The 27,368-nt window shown below is 38.8% G+C and overlaps 1 protein-coding gene across 1 annotated transcript in view; it reads right to left on the bottom strand.

The window, feature by feature from the left end:
- Nucleotides 1-21,026, bottom strand: part of MINDY4 (MINDY lysine 48 deubiquitinase 4) — a 1,921,738-nt gene extending 1,900,712 nt beyond the window's left edge. The window contains exon 1 of the mRNA XM_044066745.1: nucleotides 20,799-21,026. Within this exon, the coding sequence (XP_043922680.1) occupies nucleotides 20,799-20,915 (117 nt within the window). The 5' untranslated portion in view covers nucleotides 20,916-21,026. The remainder of the gene's footprint in view (nucleotides 1-20,798) is intronic.
- Nucleotides 21,027-27,368: the final 6,342 nt, after the last annotated feature.

Here is a 27,368-nt window from a genome sequence, read left to right as displayed (position 1 = left end):
TACTGACAGGAGAAGGGGAGAAGGCAGGTGACTGCTGCCTTAAAACCAGTTGCTTTGGGCAGGTGAGGCTCGTTACCCTAGGAAGGCAATCCACCTAGGAAAAGGTAAACTGATTTAAAACCCCTGCTGCTTTTTGGCAATACTTAGTCATGGTGAAGGCTTTGGGAGTAAACCCGAAGGAAAAATCTGGAGATGGAGACCCTAAGGCGGTTTGAGGTTGTACTTGACTTCACTCTGGCAGCTCCTGTGTTGACACTGATGCTAAGTTGTACTGTCCTTGCCTTTCCCCTCAGATTGCATCAGTGGCGTGGAGAGGGGGAACCTGTTGCTGGGCATGAGTTGTTTCCTCAAATTCGAATGCCCGGGCCTGTGCCCTGGAGAAGACACTCCAGCTTCACTCTGTGAGCAGTGACACAACACGGAAAGTAGCAGTTACCTGTAATACGCGAAATGCACTCAAGTGACAGAGTGAGGTGCCAGGGGTTCCTTCGGATGGTGGGAGAGATACTTTGATCTCACTGGGCAACTACTGCCCACCTTAAGTTGGGCAACCACCAGCTAAACAGGTGCTACCTCGCCACGGTCCACTTGCTCCACTGGGTGTCTGGGGCTTAGGGAACCCCCTCCCCCAACAGGTGGATCATTAACCATACACTTGGAAAAACAAAAAAGCAACAAAATAAACCAGCCTTTAGGCTAGGCAAATGGAATGTAAGGAAGATGACTCCAGGACTTATGGAAGATATACCAAACATCAGTGATGCTCAGAAGATAGCAGTCATTAACGAGTTGAACAGATTGCAGATGGACATTGTGGCTCTCCAGGAAGCAAGGCTGCTGTCCACTGGATGTCTCAGGGAGAAAGACTTTACTTTTTTCTGGCATGGGAACCTTCCAGAAGAGACCAGGGAACATGGTGTTAGTTTTGCAATCAGAAACAACCTTCTCAGCTCAGTCATACCACCAAATATGGGAAATGAGAGACTGCTGACAATTAGGCTCTCCAGTGGCCATGGTCAACATCTTCAGTATCTATGCCCCTACTTTAACTTCTACCCAGGAAGTCAAGGACAAATTCTATAATGAACTTAGTGCTGCCATCAGTAAGCTTCCTTCCCATGAATCATTATTCATTCTTGGTGATTTTAACACCAGAGTTGGCAATGACCATCACAGCTAGCCATCTTGTCTGGGACATTTTGGAACAGGAAAGATGAATAAAAACAGACAGCGTCTTCTTGAATTTTGTTCCCAATATGACCTCTGAATAACTTACACATTCTTCACTGTCAAGCCCCAGCTCAAAGTTTCATGGCGGCATCCAAGATTGAAACATTGACATCAACTTGATCTTGTCCTCACCAAATGTAGCAGTTTAGGCAGTGTCAGTGTAACACACAGTTACCACAGCACAGATTGTTATACTGACATCTTGCTCATGTGTATTAAGATGATCTTCCAGATGCGAAGATTCTTTTGCTCTAAAAAGGAAAGGAGGCCACACACTGACATAGACAAGACTTGTGACCTCTCAAAAGTATGCAAGTTTGTTCAAGCACTTGAAGAGGCTCTTTCCTGTCTTGATGACACTAACACCAACATGAGATAGCATCCCGTAGCGTTTCCTATCTATAACACTGCAATATCTATATTTGGGAAGAAGACAGACAGTCAACTAAAGTGTGCTGACTGGTTTGAAGCCCACAGTGAAGTGCTGACACCCCTGATTGAAAAGAAGAGACAGGCACTGGCTTCATACAGGTCTTCACCCAATAAGAAGAACTTGCAGGCCCTCCAGTGTGCACAGAGTAAAGTGCAGCATGTAGCTCAGCGGTGTACAAATGATTATTGGCTCTCAAGATTCACTCTCTTCAAGAAAAGCCCCCAGGAAAGATGGTATTCCCTCAGAAATCGTTAAATGTGCTAGCAGTACCATACTCTCACAGCTGCATGCAATAATTTGCCAATGCTGGAGAGAAAGTAGTGCACCGCAAGATATGAGGGCCTTCCATGAAGGCATGAAGGGAGCCGTCATGTATGATGGATCCACATCCGAACCTTTTGAGATTCTCCGTGGAGTAAAGCAGAAGTGTGTACTGGCTCCAAAATTGTTGGATATTTTCTTTTTGGTTCTGTTGAAATTTGCTTTTGCTACTGCTACAGAGGGTATCTTCCTCTGAACCAGAATGGATGGCAACCTCTTCAAACTGTAGAGACTTAGATCAAAGACCAGGGTGCTTAGGAAGCATCTAAGGGAGTTCCTATTCGCTGATGATGCAGCTATTGTGGCTCACACTCAGCAAGAACCTCAGTTACTTATGACTCGCTTTGTGAATGCATGTATGGGATTTGGCCTCACAATCAGTTCAAAGAAAACCCAGGTTATGGGCCAAAATGTGGGCAGTGAGCCATCAATCATGGTGAGTGACTATGAGCAGGAGATTGTCCAAGAGTTCATGTACCTAAGTTCTACGATCTCTGTCACTTGACAGTGAGATCAACAAGTGGATTGGAAAAATTGTCACAACATTTTTCAGGCTGACAAAGTGAATAATAAGCTCACTGTGCACACCAATGTGCAGGTTTACACAGCCTGTGTTTTGAGCACATTACTGAATACCAGGATTCTTTGGGATCGTAGGATGTCTACTACTATACCTTGTGTAGTAACCTTACTGAAAAGGGTTAACTTGTTTTGTAGAGCTCTTCACAGAAAAAAATGCAGCTAATTTATTTGCTAAAGTTTGAAGCACCAAGACAGTATTTGTTGGGTATCTTTTTAACCAACTTTGAGTGACATTATGGTGGATATATCCTCCTTTCCTGGCCTTGTAAGGGCTGATGTTTTTACCTGCTTCTGCAACTGGCTCTTTAGCATTATTTATTTTATCTGGCTTCTTTAATCATTCTTATGTCCTCCTGTTAACTCACTCTCTCTCGTTTGTCAACAGCTTTTAATGTTTGGAATGTTTTCCAGGAGGCTTTAAGCAATATTTATATAGACAGGAAGGAAATGCCTTTCAATGTCATAAGCTATTCTGGATGTGATTTCTTTAATATTGGATAAAAAGAGAATACATTTAATACTGCATAAACAGGTTTAATATATCAGCTAACATAAAGGAAAGTGTAAAACATTTCATAATATCTATTCATCCAGCCTAAAAATGAAATAAAAGATAAAACATATTTACATAAATTTACTCTTGCCTACCTTTCCCTTTTTGAGGCTAACTTTTAAGAAAAAAAATGACTGAGGTTTCTAAAGTAGAACTATTAATAAATGCTTCCCACCTCACTTGCAGTGGAGAGGATTAGTAATTCGATTCCATTAAAACAGCAGTAATCTCTTTATAGCACTGTGATGACCCTCCACTGAACCAGTAATCAAGGAGCCTCAGTCTTCATCACTGGCAACAGTAGTGGACATTCACCGACAGGATGACAGGTACACACACACACACCGTTTCCAGATGCAGCTCTCTGTATCAAGTGCAATTCCCTTTAAGAGACCACAGTCTGTCTGGGGCTGGTTTCTCCATCTTCCTCTAGATCCCCAAAAAGACTCCCCACTGGCACAGCTACAGAGTTGAGACCACAACTTAGTGACCAAGCCAAGACCTCAACTTAGTGACCAAGCCAAGACCTCCAGCACCCTTCTCTGTCCAGCCAGTGTTTCGTGTCCCTGCCCAAGTAGCTGACACACACAAACACTTTGAGGTTTGATTTACACACACAGACACACACACACACACACACACACACACACACACACACACACACACACACGGGAAAGGCTGACACAGGTTTACTAGCTATACCCCCTTCTGCCCAGACTATACGGTAATTACCACTGTCACTAGTCACTCCTGCCACCTATCTTAACGCCCTTAACAAAGAGTTAACCAATTTTACTGTGTAATATTAATACAAATGGTAGTCTGACCAAGAGCAAGGCTTTTAGGAGTGGCCCACACAGTGTCATCAAATAAATATGCAAGTACTCTCAAAACTTAAGTATCACTACAAAGATCAGCCATAATGAAAAGTTTAAATATATTTAGTAATAAAAAATAAAAGAACAAGAAAATACTAAGTATATATTCACAGTGACATCAGAGTTCAAAACACAGGAAATATTTAAAATAAATATAATAAAAAAATCGAACAGACCACAGCTGAGCAGTATGTAGTTGAAGCCGATGTTGTTTAATACACAAAGTAAGCGCTTTCACGATCTGTAACTGACCGCTTATTCAGACTTATACATTCAAACAGAATAATCATAGCATTTAAATAGTATATCATCAAGTCAACAATTAAAGTAAATTGATCAAGTCTATTAATTAAATCAATTGAGCAATTAAAAACACAGTAAACTGATTCTATCAAAACATTTAAATACTAAAAACTAATAAAACAGCAGAAGTTATAAAGAATAACTAAGCATGCTATCAATATATATCTTTCAAAAAGCTTAGTGTTTAAGTGGTTTGGCTTTAAGAAAGGGCTTAAGTGACACTGCATCATTAATCCCTGGTAGCTTATCTGCCTGCAGCAGCAAAATCCATTTTTGTTTTGCTGCTTCCATCTTGTTCTTAATGTCACCACCTCTCATGTTTTGTTCTATGAGTTCTAGCACTAAAATGTTAAAAACATGTTGAGAGCCTTCAGCTTGAACTAGTTTCTTTAGCATTATTTATATCTCTTAAATGCTCTAGAATGCACACTTTGAAGATTCTGTTGGTTTTACCAACATAAAATACGTAGCATAATTTGCAGAAGCTAAGATGCACTAAATCTTGTGTTTTGCAATCAGCACAGAAGTCAATATCTATAGCAAACCTCTTCTTAGAGAAGATTCCTGGGTAATGGATGAAGGCAGGGAGTTCCAAATTTTGGATATGTAAGATGTGTAGAGGGAGTCACCGGCATGGTTGTGGGATCTAGTAACTGTTAATAGTACCTTATCCGTGGAGTGGATTTGCCTAGGGCAGGAGTACTGCTGAATTAAGTTGCTTACAGACGGTGTTTTATTTGAGTGGGAGAGCAGCTTATGAGTGATAAGTCGATTATAGATTAGTAAATTTGGCAGTTCAAGCCAGCCCAATTGTTTTAGGTTATGATAGTGATGGGTTCTAAAAGAGGTGTTATTAGCAAATTTGGCTATATGATTATAGCAGGAAGTCAGTTTGCTGGTTTCTGTTTTGGATAGATTGGTTAGGATTGGGGATGCATAAAGTAATGTTGAGAGGAGGTGAGTAAATGTACTTTGATGCAGCTTTTCTCCTTGGGCCTACACTAAAAATGGGCTCTGCCTAGTCAGACTTTCTCAAGTCAACAAAGACAAATAAATAAATACATTTCCATGATCTGGACAGACAAACCAGCAATGCTTTCTTGTGGGGAGAATAGCCAGAGCTACAGCAGGATCTCTTGTTGTTATTTTGCAAATGTTAATGGGTCCTTGGCTGTTGCATCTCATTGAAAGTCCTGATAAGTAATTTAGACAATATCCTAAGGTATTTATTTAGCTTTAAAAATAATGTTGGAAGCCAGCTATGAGGCAGATGGAACAATTCTTTAGAACACTACCCTTCCCAATGAGTTAAACTGGTATGCAAGTGGCAGGCACACAGTTTGAAAAGGTCACATTCTTTAAATACAGGTATTTGACATTGCTGAATGTTTGCTTACACCGGCACTGACCTGCTGCAATAGTGGTTAAAGGTATGTGTTGAATAAAATGAAAATGAATCAGACTGCTGACAAGAATAAATAAAGATAGTAATCCTTCAGTGTATTCAAAATGTTATGATGCATAAGGTATTGTAAGGAAGTCACAACTTGGTTCAAGAGCCTGAAGTTTTTGATCAGGGCGTAGGCTCGCATTACCCTGTCTCTATTCAGAACTGGACAACATTTCAATCAGCAGAGTTTCAGAAGCTAACACTGGCTGTCTGAGGGTTTCTTATTATCTGTCCGTCTGTTGTCAGACTATATATATTGCTTGCCTTTGGAAAGATGCACATTTGCTCTTATGACATGGCCTAGATAAGCACCATAATTATTATCTGAAAATAAAATTAAACTGTTCTGATTTTAAATTTAGATTTCCTAAGTCAGCTATTATGAATTCTATGCATCTTAATTTTATTGCTTTATGACCGTCATTATCACCTCTTCTAGATGGCTGCTAATTGATAGGATGCATTAAATCCAATAAAATCATTAATTCTGAGTGATTGCCGCTGTACATAATTTATTGTTGTTGCAGTTCTCATCAGTTGCCTGTTTCATTTTCCTTGTATTGTTCAAAATGTTTTGCAATTAAAAAATGGAGCTACAGTCAGTTAATTTTGATACTAAATTACTTTCTAAGCAATACCTTTGATTAAAAAAAAAAGGTTTGGGGGCATTCTTTTTTTTGGAAAAATGACATGCCAGCCATGAGGCACATGGAACATCACATGATTACATTACACTTTCCAGTCATTTAAACTGCCAAGTAGTTAGTTAAAGTCAAGCCATTTGAACATGTTATATTCATTTAATACATTCATTTGTCAATGCTGAATGTTAAATTGTAGTAGAGATATACTGCAATGGTAATGTTGAAAGATGTGTGATCAATAAATTAAGAAAGTATGAAGCAGTCTTTCAATGCATTCAGAATGCTGTGTTGTACAGTACTTATTACGTAGTGGGCATTATATTTTTCCTATCTTGATCCAATTTTTCACATTCCTGACCACATGATATTAATTATGCTAAGCTGGAAAGTTAGACACTGAACGGCACATTGTAATTCACCTGAAAACTGCTGACATTAATTTAATGTGGTATTACTGGAAAAGCTGCTTTCCTGATGAGCTATATTTTGACAGTTTCTAGTTACATGATATATAAAAGACAGCTGGTTCACAGTTTGAGAGGTTCAGTCTGGAGACCCTGCCTTTCTATTTTCAGTTTACTTTTGTAAGTATTACAATATTGTTTTCTTGTGTGAAGAACTGTTATAGTGTTTATGCATTAGTAGGCTGCCATTGGATGGAGGTGTTATTTTATGGGAAATAACAGAATGTAGTTTTCCTACATAATACATATCTGGTCTTGTTATGGCCTCATCAGCACAGCACAACTAATATAAAAGGTCTGAAGAATCACACAGTGGAAATTCTAGCTCTATGTTCTACTCTCTCAACTTGAATATGGGCTCCCAATTTCTGCTTCTGCTGCCAAAGTACTGCCACATTCCAGACCATCTATAACAACATCTGCTGATTCATTATAGACTCATTCCGCTGCATCACTATATCATCCTACACAAAGCCATATGGCTACCTACAAAACCTAGAACATACCAACTTTAACAATCCCTCCTTTAACAACTACTCCACCTCCACACATTTACTCTCCTTGCAGCTAGACTTCAAGAAAAAAAAAACTCATCACACACCTTGAAACACATCTCACAAGCCACACCAACTCTCATTACCCCAGAACCAAACTCCACAACACTGCACGTACTTTCTCCTTTCGGGCTCCTGCTCTTTGGCAAGCTCTTCCCATTGGCAGTAAGGAAATCCTTATTCTAAATTCAGAATGCATCTCAAAAAAGCACTGCTTTAACACAGGACATATCAGCTATCTCATTTCACAGTCTGCTCTCCTCTTTCAAGATTCACTGAAGATTGTACACTTTAGAAACTAATGTAAATATTATAAGTGACAGTTTTCTTGATTGCACATCGCACTGTGGTTGTATCTACACAATTTTTGTCTCTGTGTAATTAATCAGAACTTCTGCGTTTTTGCTTACATTTCTGTATTTTTGTTTGAGGAATGTTATGTATTTGTATTTCACACAGGCTAAGTCGGAAATTGGTCAATATTGATTAGTGCACTAGTCCTGTAAACAAATATAAATAAATGAATATGCCTCTGTATGTGTGTGTGTGTGTGTGTGTGTGTGTGTGTGTGTGTGTGTGTGTGTGTGTGTGTGTGTAAAGAATACAAATACAGAGGCACACACACACTCTCCACAGCAGAATGTAGAATGGTAGGCATCTGTCTAAGGAATACCATTTCATACAATATCAACAGGTAAAACACATGAGTCCTTAGGTTCTTTAGGTATCTAACCTTAAACAGTCCATTGCTAAATGGAGGTTACAAAGCTAGATGACAGAAAACAAGAACAAATCTCTTTAAAACTGTGTAGGACTGCAATTATTGATAGCACATATTATTCATTTTTCCAATATTTGTATTAAGGATAAAATAAGTGAATAAACACTGTTGAATACAGCCCATATTATTCTGAGGGTGCCAACATATGACATCATAGCTTAAAATGTATGAGAGCTGTACATAGCCTTAATTTCTACGGGGTTATTTGTATTTTGCAATATGCCTATCAAGTTTACATTAACTTGTTTAAGTTGTATTTTCTACTTGTTTTTATTTGCTTGAGCAAAGTTAAGCTGAAATACTGTCTGACAACTGTATTATTGTCTTACACTTATAGTAATACATTTAGACTAAAAGTATTTGTGTTAATCCTTCTCTGATATTGAAATCACTTTTCATGTTCTACGAATAAGTGCTCTTTCTAAGCTGGAGTGGCCACAAATTGATAATATAAAATTAAGAGGGGCAAACCCTCTAAATGGGAGGGGTAAATGGACCTTGCCCCCTTGCAAAAACACTTATTTATAGTTCTGACATATTTTCTTAAGTTTACATTGTACCACTCTACTTGAGGCGACAACATTCCTACAGAAATATCTAAGCTATCTTGTTTATAGGGTTTGTACAGCTGGCTCTGTGGCATAGAGAGATAAACCTCTGAACAAGACACAGTGAACAGGAAGTGACCCCGGCACTGACAGACAGCCAGGATGAGTACTCCCACTCACATTTCTCATCCGGGAAGGTGCCAAGAAGTAACAGTTTGGAAATGGGGGGGGGGGCTTAATTAAACAAACTGCCACACCAAAGGAAGTGGGGAAGCTTCAAGCTTATGCTGCATGTACTTGTAAATGGCAGCCCTGTGATACACCCACTGATTGCCCACCTTAGGGATATCCTACCTAGTAAGTATGGAGAGTTATGGCTAAAGAACAAATCCCCCAAACCCATTGCTTATTTCATCACTACTCCCAGCACTCAGCACTTGTACAAATGAGAATGAAGGGCTCTTGCCATAGAGGAACAAATGGGTCCAAGGGGTATTTGGGGAGAGGGGGGCTAGATGGTCAAAAGACAGAGTGAGCCAAAAAGACTTAAGTACTCAGAACTCATGCATTCTAAGGCAACACAGTACACTAAGCCACACAATATTAGTTCAGATCATTGGTGACATTAGCTTAACTTGAAAAACCTTCGACAGAGATAAAAATCAAGAAGGATGTAAAACACCTAGCTAGGAATGATGGGTTATGTGAACTCTATTTTTCTACCACATGAATATTACAGAGATCATCATTCAGAGAAGGGATGTTCTTAATAGCCTACTAGATTAGTGTATCAACAACAGAAATGGGGGTGAACACAAAAATCATGCAAACTGTTTAACATAAAGCAATAGTGACCACAGTGTTAAAATAGGAGTTTTAGTTTTTTGAGCATTGTTTATACATAAATGTTTATCTATCTGTACAAACAGCCCTCTCTCATCCCAATTACTCAAAACCAAATTGACTGCTAGTCTGAGACATCTTTATAGAATGTCTGATAATTAAAAAGCATGTAGTTGTAAAACAGTAACAAAAGAAATCTAACATTAACAACACTGATGTGTAGACCCATGACAGATATGGTGTTTGCCCCAAATCCTATCAGATTTCCCTGTCAGACACTATTTTCACATAATGTGGGATACATACCACTAAAACAACAACTTTAAATATTAAATCACTTGCCTTCTGTCAAAGCAGGGGTGAAATAAAGTGTATTTTTAACTTATACACAGTGGTAAGTGTACAAATAATAAATTTAACCTAAATATTTGAATAGACCGTTAATTGATTTAATATATTATACATCCACAAGCAGATATATCTTTAATAAGAAAGTAAGTAGAGTCAGGCAGACCATATTAGGAATTAACATGTTTTCCCCATCTAGTGAAATACTACAAAGGCTGCTACTAAAAGAAAAATGCTGGGATGGTACCACATCCAAATTTGCTTATACAACTCTTTATCTAGGTTAGTAGTGATTTGGGCCCAGAGTGGTTTTCAATCCATAGGTCCCTCACTTGAATTTTATAACCATACATAAATATACCTCTCTTATGCACCATTTCCTTTAAAGAGTTATAGTGTGATCTATGTTAGCTAAATGTACACAGTGTCATCTTTAACAGAGATGGCATAACAATAATAAAGATATAATATTTTAACTATTAATCATTATTGAAGTACAACCCATTTCATTTTTCCCTTTGATCCTAACCAGCTATAGCCACACTGACTTGAATTTATTTATTGATTGACTGGTTGATTGATTAAAATCAAGCTAAAAAGAATTATCTGCTAGTAGGCATAATATATTTTAATCAGTACAAAAGCAGTTTACACACTCACATAATTATATTAAATTCATTTCAGTTAGCAATTTCAACTGAACCACAAATAAAAGGTGTAAATGTTTACTTATTCTCACTCCTCACATAACTTCATGAAGTACATATTGCAGACCTAGGATATTTTAGTGCCTAAAAAACATTCAGTTGACCCCACTAGCTAACATTATGCAATGCAAAGAGAGGTAATGGCTAGTTTATCATGTATGCAGAAATAAACCAACCAAGATACATTGAGTGCTGTGCACTTGAGAGCAATCAAGTAAAAAATAAAACTGAGCTTGTAGATTATAAGAGCAATATTTGTCCGTGTAGTTACCAATTTACTTCCCCAATTCAAATGTCAACATCTACACTTTTAAAATTATGTTAAGCACTGGACTAAATAGAGTTGTAAGGAAATGGGGGGGAAAATATACTCACATTTGCCTTGTAAAAGGAAAAAGTTGAATTTTAGAAGTAAATCCCACCACAAAACCATACACAATATGAAATGGATGTTTTATATTACTGTAATGCAAACGAACATGTTAAAACAAGGAAACTTTGTATTAACCAGCTTGAAGACAATAAAGTAAGAAAGTTTAAATAGATGTCTACCATAACTTTACACAAAATTACCATCACTCACAAGTATTTTTTCAGAAGATGTCAAATAGTACACCACATATACTTACGTGATAAGGAGTCTTTGTATAAGCTTAATTCAGTTATTCAGTCATGTTTGTGCCCTTATATGGATCTAACAAGAGCTATACCTAAATCATGGGAGGAATTTTCTGGCTGTTTTCGGAACAGAACTGCAAAAGTGCCTGCTCAAAATTCCTTGCAGGCTGCTGCTTTCTGGACTATCTTGGAAAATACTGGATGAGTGGCAATGGCAACAACGAGTCAGTCAGTACAGTAAACTGTCATCCATGGGCCCCATGGAGTCATGGGTGCTGTGTGACTCCTCCAATTGTTCTATTATACTTCTCTATTATGTGAGCTGCATCCACATCTCTGAGTCTCTAGGCATTGAAAATCATAGCACTGGGCTTTGAAAATCATATCGGAGGATCTGAAAAGGAGAATTTTCTTATTTTTCACAATAAAAGGACTTTATATCCTAGACCCCATATATTTAATGACAAGACTTTCTAGTAGGATTAGTTTATGAATTTAATAAAGTACATTCTCATAAAGTCAGACCTATTTATGGGTAACACTGTAAATCTAGAAGCAGCAAGGGCAAATCTGATGGCCTCTATGTATGACACTTATTTTCGTAATTGTAAGCAATAAAAAAAATGACATCAGAAGCTAAATTATTGATAAAATACTGTAAATTTCACCCAGAAGTCACACAGCCTTTGGAAAGAGGAATGTGCTTGTCCCTAAGGATCTATGACCCAAGAATTTGGGACACAGCCTGCATATAATGGTACATAAGGGTTTCTCCCATTATTTTTTTTGGTTGAACACTTTCAGGCTGATCACCAAAACTTGTTTTTATAATTAGTCATCTTTTTGATGACTAGGATTTCTGAATGAGATCAATGATATGTTTATTTATTTATTTATTTATTTATTTAATACAATGCAGTGAGACAGTAAATGGAGTGAAATTATGTATCTGATTCCATCCAGGCAAATGTACAACACAACAGGTAGTCACTGCAGAAATGTCAATATCCCCCCTACCCAAAGACTTGACTAGGCAGTAGTTTAGCTTAAATTATCCCAGGATGTGCAAATGCAAGTCTAACATATGAAGTCGTACATACAGCAGCAAGATTCCTAATTTCAGACAGCATTTTAAGAAAAGAAGTAAAAGCACTCCAGAACCATCAACTCATATGGCTGCACCTCCTGTATTTCTTATGATAATTTGAAGTTCTAGGGTGATGGAATTGTCTCTCATTCACAAAATAACATCCATACATATTACTAGGATGAGTATTTTTATTCTTTTGTTTACCAGGGTAGTCCAACTACATTTAGCAAAAGCCCTTTTCAGTGGATGTCCGGGAAGAAAAGTTTCCTATATTGTACTATCATTAAGACAATCATGAAAGTTTGAACAAAAATTGGGTAATTACATATACAGTGGATATAAAAAGTGTACACACCCCTGTTAAAATGCCAAGTTTTTGTAATATAAAAAAATGAGACCACAATAAATCATTTCAAAACTTTTTCCACCTTTAATGTGACCTATAACCTGTGCAATTCAATTGAAAAACAAACAAATCTCTTAGGGAAAAAAATATAAAATATAAAAAAAACACAATCTGGTTGCATAAGTATGCACACCCGTATATATCCTACTCACGCTGAAGACGTTTCAGGTCAAATGAAGCAAAAACAGTAAAAAATCCTGAAACGACACCACGGCTGAGGCTGTATAAAAAATGACTAAGGCATAAAAGCAAACATAATTTAATAGAAAACAAAGAAAAGGCCTAAGTACATAGATGAGCGCTTTCGGCAAAACTTCGCCTTCTTCAGATCATGTAGTACAAAGGTCCATATTGGTTAAAATAACAGTGACTAGCCAATCATATTTATTACAACTGACACACCTTCAAAAATTAACAAATCAAAATGTCAAGCATAAAAACCAGGAAGTATAATAGTAAAAATGTACCTAATCAATCCTGAGATAGGAAGGGTTCTAATGACCAATAACAAGAGTTTTCTTGGGTTGAAAGAATATCATTAAAAACAAATATAATGCGAGAAACCTTATGTAAGTTAAAATCGTGGAAATATCAAGAGAGTGTTATCAGTAAACCTCTTGATACTTTGTAATCAATACATGTGTATAATGTGTGCATGAATGTTTAAATCCACCTGCTTTCGTGTTTGTGCATGGGATGACTGATTTTGTCCCCTCTTAATGTTTATTAGCTTTCCATGTACTAGCTTACTTAGGAAACTTTGATTATTCTTAGATATTTTAATTATTCCTTTATAATTATTGCTTTAAAGACACTAGTTTATGAGCATATTTTCTTTTTGAATTTATTATAGGGTCTAACTCAATTGATATAATTTTCAACAATACTTACCGAAAAGCATTTTCCATGTGTGACTGATTCAAGCTTTAAAAGTGTCCATGAACATGCTTAGAACATGCTTATATGTTTTCTTCTTTTTTCATGATTTTGGAAGTAATAGGTATTATTTTACTTTGTAAACTTGTGATTGGTTAATCTTCTGATACAGCAATGTCCACTGGTTGTAATGTACGCAAATGTAATTTATATATCTTGGAATATTCACAGGAATATTGGTTGATATTTTCTTCGAAGATTGTCAATTTTAATTTGTGTCTTTACAGTATTACATACATTTGTACACCCCATAATTGAGTAGGTTCATATCATCCACAAACACGTCATTACAAAAGTATATACAATGTGTGTACACTGACACAGACAGAATTTATGCAAACTTATCACATCATATGCTACAGCTACTTTGCACTTATTTAATTAGTTTTACAGATATTTCTATCCATAAGTATCCATTTATATGAGTTTTTGTTTATTAGATCTTTATTAGGCTTATTTGCTGTATTTGTATGTTCATAATCCATTGGCTGAGTTACAGACACTCTGAGTAAAATCCAAATTAGAGCTCACAGGCCCCTTGTTGATTGGCCACTCCATTTGATTGTTGGACTTGATTGGCAAGACCATAGCCATGAATGCAGATGGTCTTTGCTTTCCAATCTACATAGTTCTTGTTTGAATTAATGATTGGCTGACTGTTATTTAGCCAGCACCAATTATTTGAACTTAGGCATGAATGCCGAAGTGACTGCCACAATGAATAAGGACAGCTTTTTTCTACATGTATTTTTTGAACATTTTAATAAAGTAGGATCAACATTTATTTATTTTTTCAAATCATTGCCTTTGTGAAAAGGGCAGTAGCCGTGAAAACGGATGGTCTCTGTCTTTAGCCATTGATTTTGCATAAGGCTTGGTTGTTTTGCTCTCAATTGGTTGAGTCACGGATTTGCTGAATGAAATCCTACTGGGGCTTCATTGACCCTCTATTGATTGGCCACGATATTTGTCCATATAATCTAATTGGTCCATACCGCGAATGCGGAAGAGGCCGTATCCGCGAATGCAGATGGCCTCTGTCTCCTAATTTACATAGACTTTGGGTGAACTACTGATTGGCTGACAGCCATTCAGCAAGCACCTATAACTTGATTTTAACCATGAATACGGAAGTGACCATAGAAATAAATATGAACGGTCTCTGTCTACCTGCATTTATGCATTCTCTTGAATATTTTAACATATTAGGTTACTCCTAGTGAACACTCAGTATTAACCTTATGTGAAAAGGGCCATAGCTGTGTAAATGGATGGCCTTAGCATCTAGTTTTCTAAGCTAACAAAATCAAACATAGCATTTTGGCCGAATTAATGACTGGTTACTAGTGACAGCTTATATATTGATGGGCCATTATTTTTCACAGTATTTATTCTTTTTCCATCCACACAAAAAGAAATAAAGTTAATTTTCATGTCTGTGTTAAATAGCATCTAAATTCTTTTGAACATGCTTGTTTTTTGCTTGTGCACATTTTAGTGTGTCCCATCTAGCACAGGCTCTAACTCTTACTGTCTTGCCTATAGCCACACCTACAGCAAGCCTTGATTAATAGTGAGGCAGTTTTTCCTCTGATCTACATTTTTCATACAGTGAATTGCCACATGGCTTTCAATTTCTTAATCATTGCTTTTACAACACATTCTGCCTTTATTTCTCATGGATGCCTTATTTTATTTATATTTTATTCCAGACATCACTTTTTTTTATAATCAATTAATTTAATATTTTTATTTATTGACAATTGTTTACAAGGAAACTCCAACTAGGTCACAAAAGCCTACTTTTAGTGGAGGTCTGGGGAGAAAAGCTCAATTTACAAAACATCTTGATAAGTATTACACAATCATTTAATTATAGTGTTGTAGACATCTATGTAAGATGCATAATCAGTTATTAACAGTGTTATAGACAGAGAGATGAATACAAATACTGGAGTGAGAAGAAGAAAAAATGTAGAAATGCAATTTACATTTGTAGTCTAAGGTATCATATTTACAATTCCTGCTAAGTGTACTTAATTGTCTAAGGCAGTAACAGCAGTGTTTGGAAAGTATTGCATGTAATTTATTAGATACAGTGCAAGCAGAGGAAAAAATGTAAGAGGTTGAGCTGGGAGAGGTTAGAGAGGATAGTGAATTGTAGTGGTGATAAGAAATTATGCATTTCAGCCAGGAGTGGAACATGAACTTGAACAGACCCAAGAGTTTGATAAGTGGTCTTTCAGAAAATGTTTAAATGAAGGAAGATTGTTTGCTAATCTAATCACCTGTGGAAGAGAATTCTATGTTTGCGACTAAGCAAGAGAAGATTCTGTTTCCATTTGATTTTTGAGGTTTGTAGATGTTGTAGATGTTGATTCATGTCAATTGAATGAAGGGGTCTATTTGAGTGATAGGTATGTAAAATAGAATTTAATACTGGGCTGTCCAGGGATTATGTATGACACTGTGGGCCATACCTAGTTGTACTAAGTCAATCTTAGACCCTGCCCTGATGGGACTGCTGCATATCAGCAAGTCAAGCTCCACTCGAGTAGCCCACATGTGTGACCTCAACTTGGTCTGTGACATCAACAGGACTTGTTGGCGGGACAGATTTGTGTCCCAGAGACCCCCTTTTGTGGAACAGACTTCCTCTCCACATAAAGCAAAGCACCTCAGTAAACCTTTTTAAGCACAACCTGGATAACTGGATGGAGAACAGAAAATACACCCCTGAGATTCCACCTGAGACCCTGTTTGATAGTGGCATAGGGTGCTGACTTGTTGGAACATGGGCTAAATTCTTGGCTAGGCTTGTAAGGGCCTCAGGGCCAATAGCCTAGTAACTTCCTGTGATCCTGTGAATAGTTATTTTGCTTGGCCCCAGTGGTATCAGTGGAAATAGCCATAGCCGCAATAGTGGATATTTTTTGTTTTAGGTTTGTATATAATTCAGTCTGCCTAAGTAAACTGTGGATAGGCAGACCCTTATTTAATCAGATTTAAAGTTGGTTTATAATTTTGTTTATGAAAATGGCCATAGCCGTGAATACGGACAGTTTCCGTTCTAGCCTTTAGCCCTGTATAAGTTTTATTGCAGACTTTTGGCCGACACTGATGGGCTGTTTGCATTTCAAATAAATCATTGATTGGCTTTTTCAACTAATGTCCTGACTAGCCATAACCGCGAATGTGGGCGTGTTCACATTAGAATTCATGAGTCTATTTTCCATTGTTTATTAATAGCCGAAACACGAAACAAATATATCATATGGATAGTTTATGTTTCATTATCTTACTTAATTTCACTGTAAATGAGGATCTGTTTTCAGAAATAGTGTGTAACCACCACGCACAAACATAAAAGCAGGTGGATTTAAGCATTCATGCACAAATTATACACATGTATTGATTACAAAGTATCAAGAGGTTTACTGATAACACTCTCATGATATTTACACAATTTTAACTTACATAAGTTTTCTCACGTTATATTTGTTTTTAATGATATTATTCCAACCCAAGAACTCTCTTGTTATTGGTCATTAGAACGCTTCCTAGCTCAGGATTGGTTAGGTACATTTTTGCTATTATACTTCCTTGTTTTATGCTATTTTGATTTGATTTATTCATTTTTTAAGGTGTGTCAGCTGTAATAAATATGATTGACTAGCCACTGTTATTTTAACCAATATGGACCTTTGTACTAAATGATCTGAAGAAAGCGAAGTTTGGCTGAAAGCGCTCATCCTTGTACTTAGGCCTTTTGTTTGTTTTCTATTAAATTACGTTTGCTTTTAAGCCTTAGTAATTTTTTATACAGCCTTAGCTGTGGTGTCACTTCAGGATATTTTTACTGCTTAAACTAATACTTTGTTGAAGCACCATTTGATTTAATTACAGCATTCATTCTTCTTGGGTAGGAGTCTATCAGCATGGCACATCTTGACTTGGCAATATTTACCTACTCTTCCTTGCAAAAGCGCACCAAATCTGTCAGATTGTGAGTGCATCTCTTGTGCACAGCCCTCTTCAGGTCACCCCACAGATATTTCTATTGGATTAAGTTCTAGGCCCTGGCTGAGCCATTCCAAAACTTTAATTTTCTTCTGGTGAAGCCATTCTTTTGTTGATCTGATGCATGCTTGGGGGTCATTGTCGTGTTGAAAGGTGAAAATCCTCTTCATCTTCAGCTTTCTAGCAGATGCCTGAAAGTTTTGGACCAAAAGTGACTGGTATTTGGAACTGTTCATAATTCCCTCAACTTGACTAAAGCCCCAGTCCCAGCTGAAGAAAAGCAACCCCAAAGCATGATACTGCCACCACCATGTTTCACCTTGGGGCTGGTGTTCTTTTGGTAATATGAAGTGTTGTTTTTGCGCCAAACATACCTTTTGGAATTGTGGCCAAAAAGTTCAACCTTCATCTCATCAGACCATAACACATTTTCCCACATGCTTTTGGGAGACTTGATGTATTGTTTTGCAAATTTTAGCTGGGCCTGGATGTTTTTCTGTGTAAGAAAAGACTTCCAATCTTGCAACCCTACCCAAAAGGCCAGACATGTGGAGAGTACGGGAGATTGTTGTCACATGTAGTACACAACCAGTACTTGCCAGAAATTCCTGCAGCTCCTTCAGTGTTGCTGTAGGTCTCTTGGCAGCCTCCCTGACCAGTTTTCATCTTGTCTTTTCATCAATTTTGGAGGGACGTCCAGTTCTTTGCAACATCACTGTTGTCCCATATTTTCTCCACTTTTTGATGACTGTCTTCACTGTGTTCCATGGTATATCGAATATAGTGGAAATTTTCTTGTACCCCTGTCCTGACTGATACCTTTCAACAATGAGATCCCTTTGATGCTTTATAAGCTCTCTGTGAACCATGGCATTTGCTGTAGCAGGCAACTGAGTAAATGTCAGGAAAATCCTACTAGGACAGCTGAACTTAATTTGGGGTTAATCAGAGTCTCTTTAATTGATGGCAGGTGTGTACACAAGAAGACTGAATGTTGTAATTAAAGGAAAAGGTGCTTCAACAAAGTATTAATTTAAGGGTGTGCACACTTATGCAACCAGCTTACTGTACGCTTTTTTTATTTTTTAGATTTTTTTTCCCCTAACATATTTGTTTGCTTTTCAATTGAATTGTACAGGTTATAGGTCACACTAAAGGTGGGAAAAGTTTGAAATGATTTATTGTGGTCTCATTTTTACATCACAAAAACCTGGCATTTTAACAGTGGTGTGTACACTTTTTATATCCATAAGATTATGCATAAAAGATTCACATCTGAAATATGTAACACATACATATAAGGAGATATTTATAAAAAGAAACAGTTTCCGAGCAGCAATGAGTTTACTTTATGGGAATACATTAACCTCAGTACAGCTCCTTGGTATAGTCAAAACATTTTTGTAAAAAAAAAAAAAAAAAAAAAAAATTCCTAAGAGGAGTGAAAAATTACATTATGACGAATGTTATTGCAAGAAAGATGTAGCTAAATTACATTAGGATGAATGTTATTGCAAGAAAGATGTAGCTAAATTACATTAGGACGAATGTTATTGCAAGAAAGATGTAGCTAAGAGTAAGAGGAAATTATTGTAATGAGAAAACAGAAATGAGGAAAGGGGTACAGTCAGAATTTTCTCTTGAGATGAAATATATTGGAATTATGGCAGTCAGCCTACTGTGATGCAGGAGAGGATTCATTTTTTGCCTCAGGTGACATTTTAATTGTTTTTTTTTTTACTTAAATTCCGTTTTGGTTTTGTTCATAGTGCAAGATGGATGAAGTTCCACACTTTTGAATTTTTTAAAGGAGTACAGGGAGTCCCCTGCAGAATTATAAGTTTTTGTTGCAACAACCAGAGATTTGTCTTTAGTTGTCTTTCAGGTGAAAAACTTGTTATAATTGGACAGTTGTTTGGCTTATGCAAGATTTTCTGTTGTTGTGTCTTTCGGCTTTTCCCGGTTAGGTGTCGCCATAGCGGAAGTCCGGTCCGCTAATGGTTGGCAGTAGATTTTTACGTGCCGAGTTGCCGGCCCTGACGCACAACGAAGTGTGCCTATTCAAGCATGTCTCCACACAGAAGATGCTGCAGCTGAGAGGCGACAATGCTACCGCAGCACCACCACCGCAGTTTTTTATGCAAGATTTTCTTTTCTGTACAGTAGCAATTTGCAATACAGATAGACAGTGGGGTAATTCTTGCCAATGAAGTTCCTCATTGCTAGACAATGGATTCAACTAAATGAATGGCGTCATTTGTGCATAAAAACCTGCTTTCGTACAATTTCTGAACTGAGTCTGAAATACCAACAGATGCATGCAATGAATCATCATAGACAAATGCATATCTGTGTGTAGTATTACTCCACATTCAGCTTTACGGCACCAAATAACTTCGCTACGGCCAATACTAATTTAACTACATAAAAAATATTTGAGTTTGAAATCTGCATAATCTTGTATACCATATCTCTCAAGTAATCAGAGACACATTTAAGCAAAATCGGGGGCATGAGGTACTGACAGAATAAGATAATGTGAATTAATAAACATTTTCTAAAGTCTAACTGGTCTATAACTCTCATTATTTATTAAGGATAATTCACCATCTTTTCTCCAAAAATCATCAGTTTTAGGAGGGGGATTAAAAGTAACGTAATTAAAATGTGAGTCAAATCAGAAACAATTGAAAGGTATATATTTGTTATACCTGGTCTGGTCTGTAAAGAAGCTCTGTGTGCTTAAGGAACTAATCCAGAGAAGTTGTCTGACTGTGAACATGCGTGGCGGTAAACTTGTGTGATGCATTCTAGCTGGGTAGCTAGGAATACATTTCCAGTCATACACAGCCCGACAATGAGGTGAGGTAAACCAAAAGTAGTTACGAAAGTACTTCGTATATCCATCCACGACCCCCCTTTCCCATTTTTGCACATGGGGTCCGGGTTTCGCTTCAACAGTGGTTGTATCTACAAAAATCTATCCACGTTGACTCAACAGTAAATCTGTATGATAAATCAATAACATATAATGATAACACATAAAAAAGCCACTAAGAAGCAGACGATACCCAGTGACAGTGTTTTACCTTTCTGCTCAGGAATTCTCTGACCAAAGACGCTGCCACCTCTCCTACTACAGTATTATCCATTCTAATAAACTGGCTTTTAAACGGGACGCTACTCAAAGGCAAGGAAGCTGGCATCAATACATACTTAGCATTTTAAATTAAGCTTGCTATAGCAAGCCAAAGTATTTTTCATTGTAAACTCAGTATTTTCCTCGGTGGACTACAATAGCCACAGTCTGTACTGTACAGCGGAAGTGGCATCATTTGTGCAAGTTTTAATTGGAGAACAGCTAGTATTTGCCAATATATTAGAACATTCTAAAAGCCGATTGGATTAGCTTCCAGTCATTTATTGATGGAACTCCTACAGTTTCATTTTTCCGGGATGCGTTGCTAAGGCAACAGTCTTTCCGCTAGCATAAACTGTAAGGCAGAGGCAGAATGTAGTTGATGTCTATCCCTTCTTTGCAGGAGGATAGTTCTCTGTTGAGATGAGCAGTTTGAGTCTAGCGCACTTATGTAAATGGTATGCTTTCTATTCGATTCCAATGATTGGTGCTGCTCTGGCTGTTTATCATAAGGGGGTAAAGCCCTGACAACTAGACTAACAGCAGCTCGGGCGCTGGAAGAGCTGGACTGTCCAAACCATATGCTTCCCAAACTTTCTCTTCGCCAAAATGAGTGAAAAGGTTTGCAAAATGTGTTGCAAATGATCATACCAGAGACCTGAAGTACAAAAACTAATTGAAACTATTATGCATTGATGCTTCTAATGTTTACACGTCACTTTTTCGTAGTAAAAAGTTCTTACAGTATTACAAATATAAGCCTCAAAGTGTTGAGCAGAGCAGGTTAAGTCTCATTCTCCTTCAGTCAGTGGCATTTTGAGAGCCAGAATGAATGACTTGCTTATAATATATGCCGCTCAATAATTATGTTCAGTCACTCATATGCAGAAACAAAAGAGGTGAACACCTCAACAGCTTTGATAAAGTAGTAAACAGTTACTGGATTCAATGAGGAGATTATTTCTTGATAAGATGTGTCAATACATTCCACAGTGAGCATATTTTGCATGATAAGACAACACTGCACCATGTGCTTTATATGTTTGTATGTTTTATATTGGTAATATCACTTATTTTTATAGATTGTGACGTTTCTTTAATGTTTTCCTTTCGTTTTCCTACAACGAATAGTGCGTAATTGTTAATATCCAGTTTGTGCATAATTCTAGCATTTTTATATCCTTAATTTTCTTTTAGGCTTTTCCCTGAACAAAAGGTGAGTCATTTCATATAAATTCTTACACATGAAATTCTTACACATGTCCTGTAATTGTTTCTTCAGAGAGTTGTAACAGTTTTTTTTTTATTTTAATGAGAAGTGTCTGAAATATAACTGTTAATATAAATTATTTATTTTACATTTGTTAACCGGGATAGTCCAGCTGGATACGTCCATTTTCAATGGAGGCCCGGGGAGAAAAGCTCCAAAGAAACATTTATGCAAAATATACAAACAAAATATACTAACATGTTTCTACTAACATGTTTCTACTATATACAACAAGATCATATTAATGAGCAAGCATTATTAAGTCATTGGCAAGCACGTTTTAAAAAGATCAAAACATATGCAAACAATATTAAGGTATGTTAACTATGTAGTCACATCATGCATCTGAAAGGGGTATTGATAAGACTGTGTAGTCTTATCAAGAGACTATGTGTGTAAGGCAAGAGATACTGCAGTAGTGGAGTGGGACTGAAGTTAGTCTGGTGTGGAGCAGAGACATAACCATTTGTTGTTAAGATGGCTTTTGATAGACATTTTAAATTTGGTTAGAGAAGATTCCTGGGTAATGGATGAAGGCAGGGAGTTCCAAATTTTGGATATGTAAGATGAGTAGAGGGAGTCACTGTCAATGTTCTGGGATCTAGTAACTGTTAATAGTACTTTATCCGTGGAGCGGAGTGGCCTAGGACAGGAGTACTGTTGAATTAAGTTGCTTAAAGATGTTGGGCAGGATTCACGAAGGCTTGCACGGAGTGTAAGAGACGTGTAACACTCCATGCAAGCCTCGCGATCCAGGAACAGCCCTAAACTCCGTGTAAGAGACCAGCTAAAACGTCTCTTACACGGACTGGGCGTGGATATGCTAAATACCTCACTTGCAGCCGAAAGGTATGCAAATGAGGTATATTAGCGATCCACGAAGCAGAAACCAGCCCGTGTAAGAGATGTTTTAGCTGCAGAAATGTACTCAGTTGACAACTGAGTATGTTTCTGCAAAAATCACAACGGAGCCATGTCAGCTCCAAATAAAGGGTGCATATGTGTCAGGCAGCATGCCAATGACCAAATATGTGGCCATTGGCAAGGTAACCCGATGCAAAAATTATAAAAATAAACGGGTTGCGCTGTATAAAACATAAAAATATAAGGTTTTATGTAATACATGGAATGACAATGCAGGGACCAGCAGACCAAAAACAACATGGCCACCGTGTAGTGGTTGCTAAGGGGGGAAGCTGAGGCTAAGACATGTAACTAAGCATTAGTAGGCAATCTCATGTAAATGAGGGTTATGATACTGAATCCCACAGTCACATAGCAAATGAGCACAGTCTGAGTAGTGTAAGAGATACATAAGGGGGAGGAATAGAGTAGGAGATAGGTGACATCACAGGGGGAAATGGTAGAAAGAAATGCAGTTCATTGGAGGTCAGTGTAACATGACAGATGACAGACACAGATCAGGGAAAGAGGAGTGCCACAAGATAAGCATAGGAAAGTCAAGAAATGGAAGGTGTACACTGTTACTTACACCAAAGTTTCTTGCTGGCGCATCTTGCGATGTCTTGCCATGAAGCGCGAGTAGGGCAGTGTGCGCGCGTGTAGGGCAGACTGAGCATGTGGGAGCCTGTTGGCAAAGTTGTAACACTGTGTGTGCTGGTGAGCGCGCGTTTTAACCCGAATAGTCAGATCCTGAACCGTGTAAGCATGTGTGCGTGCATGTAAGCCACTGTGAGCGTGTTTCTGCTGGTATGCACGCTGCTCCCCCCTGAGGAAACAGAAAGGAAAAAGGAAGCAACAGAATTAGTAGGAAGCTAGCAGAGAATACTGCTGGAGCTAGCAGGTGAAAACAATTAGAAGCAAGCAATTACACAGGCAAAATAGTAGCCCAGCCCAGCACTTAAAACTCTGCAAACAGCAGTGCAGGATGTTTCTCTCAAGAGACACTGCAAGACAGGAGTAAGCTATTAGAAGTGAAAACTGAAAAAGCTGAACTCAGAGCAGAAATGTTAGGGGCTGCCATAGCTGTCATAATGAGACATAAGCGACTTGCTGAGGGTGGTGACAATGCAGATGGTGCCAGACAACCCACAGTGAGGAGACGGAGAAGAGTGTACAGGCCCAGGGGCACCTACCACGGGTTACATGAGCTGGAGACAGTAGAGCGCTATAGAGTGGACAGAGAGCTCCTGCAGCAAATAGTTGAGCTGTGCAGGCCACGCCTCACACACAGAACCAACAGAGGGAAACCCATCCCAGTGGAAACCAAGGTATGTGTTGGCCTAAGAATACTAGCAACAGGTACCTTCCAAAGACCAACTGGTGATATGATGGGGATATCACAGGCATCAGCCTCCAGGGTACTGCACCAGTTCCTGGATGCCATGTCAGCACATGTCGGTGATCATGTATATTTCCCCAATGCCCGTGAGGTATTGGCCAGCAATATGCGTCTCTTCCAGCAAATAGCGGAATACCCTGAGGTAGTGGGTGCAATAGACTGCACGCACATACGCATCAAAGCACCAGCCGGTGAGCGGGGTAGGGCCTACATTAACCGCAAGGGCTTCCCCTCCATCAACTGCCAGGTCATGTGTGATGCCCAGGCCATAATAATGAATGTGTGTGCTGGCTGCCCTGGGAGTTACCATGATTCCCACATCTGGCATTTGACGCAGCTGTACCAGACATTTGCCAATGGGGACATCCCACATGGACACCTAGTGGGGGATGCAGGTTATGCACTGGAGCCGTGGCTGATGACACCCATCAGAAACGCACACACACCTGAACAGGAACACCATAATGAGGCACATGCACAAACACGTAATGTAATAGAGCATGTGTTTGGGCTGCTCAAGTCACGGTTCCGGTGTCTGGACACATCTGGTGGAGCCTTGCAGTACACACCAACTACATGTACCCAAATTGTCATGGTATGTGCTATGCTACATAATATGATCTTGCAAAAACAGCTGCAGCAGGACCAGCATAGGGCTGGGCCAAACAGCCCCCCACCATTGTCAAGGCCATCACAGGCAGAGCGTGACTCGGAGGAGGAACAACCTGATCCTGCCCCAGTAGGCAGAAGGAGGCGTGCCCAGTATGCCCTGGCCTTGGCAAAGAGGCAACGCATAGCACATACACTGGCTCAGTAGGAACCCTGGGAATGATACCCCCTCTGACTCACTCAAATAATAACAGGGATGCCTAAAATGACATGACCTGCTCACAAACATGTACAGGGAGTGTAATATGCGCATCCTACAGAGGCAGCCCTGCAGCACCATCTGAGGCATGAATGCCATGTGTTAAGTAATGTAACACCATGTACTATATGCACACCTGAGGACCCTGACTAACATCCACCCTCATCAAGCATGAAGCCACAAAATGACGATGGGATGATCAATTGCATTAACTGGCTGAAGTAATGCAGTTAGTCAAAGGGGAGCCAATGTGTTCCAGCCTGGGAAGACATACGGAGCATGACATGATGCACCACCTGCTAGGGGTGGCGTGCACCTATCAGTCCAGGCCCCAAGGATACTGGCAAAGGCTGTCAGTACACACAGCATGCCCTGAATAGGTAAGTCTCAAAACACAAACCCACTTTCATAGGTATCACAAGGGATAGGAACCTAGATGTAATGCTACCCAATGCCAGAAGTCTAAACAGCAAGATCTGTGCAGTGTAAACGCACACAGTATGGAGAATGTAGATATCAGTCCTGTAATAGAAAACTGGGTCAAGGCTCACATCAGCACCCTAACACTACCAGGTCACACCTCATACTGTGCTGCACAGCCGCAAAACATGGAACAAGCTACAAAAGGAGGGTGACTAGCAATAAATGTCAAGGATAACCACACCCCCATGTTGGTACCACAACAAGAAGCAGCATGGATTAGCCATGGTAAAATACCAATGGCTAAAACCGCCTCCCAGTATATAGCCTGCTGCAGACTACTGTCCTAATACCAGGAACTGCACCTGGCCTATGTTGGAATACATTAATATATCAAGCCCCCCAAACCACATTATATTACTTGACTGAAAATATCCAGACATACACTGGGAGCATTATACTAGCACCAACACAGTAGGAGAAAAGTTCCCAGAATCCATAAACCAAAATGCCCAGGAACAATGTACCACTCCCACAAGAGGGGTAAGCATACTGGATGTGATAATCAGCAACATGTGTACTGGATGGCAAGATGAGAAGTGCATCCCTCACTGGTAAGACCAGACCATAGAGTAATCACACTGGATATATACATCCTGACCACAGTCCCTGGCCAGAAAACCACAGTGAAAAACATGTGTAAAGCATAGGTTGCACCCCTCCAAACCGATGTTGAATCCACGAAAGGCCCTGTGCAAGTGCAGAATATGGGACACACCACAGAACATGTTATACAGGCATTCCATGAACACAGCCAGGAATGCTTGGAGTATGCAATCACAAATAACAACAAGACACAATGCCATACACGCAGGCATCTGGCATGCTAGACTCCAGCCATTACCAAACCATGCAAGAGAATGAGGAAGCTACTACATGATAGAGCAAACATAAAAAGGGAAGTAATCACTGATCAGTAGTATGGCAATAAAATATGTCCACACATACAATCCACTAAGGCCAGCCACAACAAGTAGAATCTGTGAATCTAGAGGCAATATGACACCTGCCCCAAGTACACAGACAACCCACAACTCCCCCCAATAAATACAAATATATGTGTGAGAGATGCAACCATGTATCCAAACCGGAGGCTGAGCTCCACCAACTCACTACTGTCAAAACTAGTCAGGAGGAGAAGGTAACCACATACACCACAAACCCAGTCCCACATAGACCTATCACAAATGTAAACCAAACACAAACACAGAAAAACATTCCCGTATGCCCTAATTACAAACACACCACACCAACAGAAGCCTCCAAAGCAGATCCCAAGCAACCACAACCTCCAAACATAGCACATGTAACACATAGTACACAAAGCTGGTGTGCCAAACAGTCACAGGCCAGAAGGAGAAACAACATGCCTGATACAGTTGTAATAGGTGTCTGTATAGGCAGACACAACGCTGTCCCACTCACCAGACTGAACAAGGGAAAGGGTACAGTAAGCTGCCTGTAGGCTGCCACAATATGCCACATAACACAAGTACGCAGGTCACCCCAAAGCAAGCAGAAATATGATGCACTCATTGTCCATGCTGGTGTGAATGACTTGAGATGTACCTCCCTGGACTACATGAAAAGAGACATGGAT

Source organism: Protopterus annectens, chromosome 3.part1 (genome assembly GCF_019279795.1).
Source record: "Protopterus annectens isolate FY-2018-M chromosome 3.part1, PAN1.0, whole genome shotgun sequence".
Taxonomy (NCBI): domain Eukaryota; kingdom Metazoa; phylum Chordata; order Ceratodontiformes; family Protopteridae; genus Protopterus; species Protopterus annectens.
The sequence above is the reverse complement of the archived record's forward strand: the minus strand, read 5'-3'. Positions and strand labels throughout refer to the sequence as shown.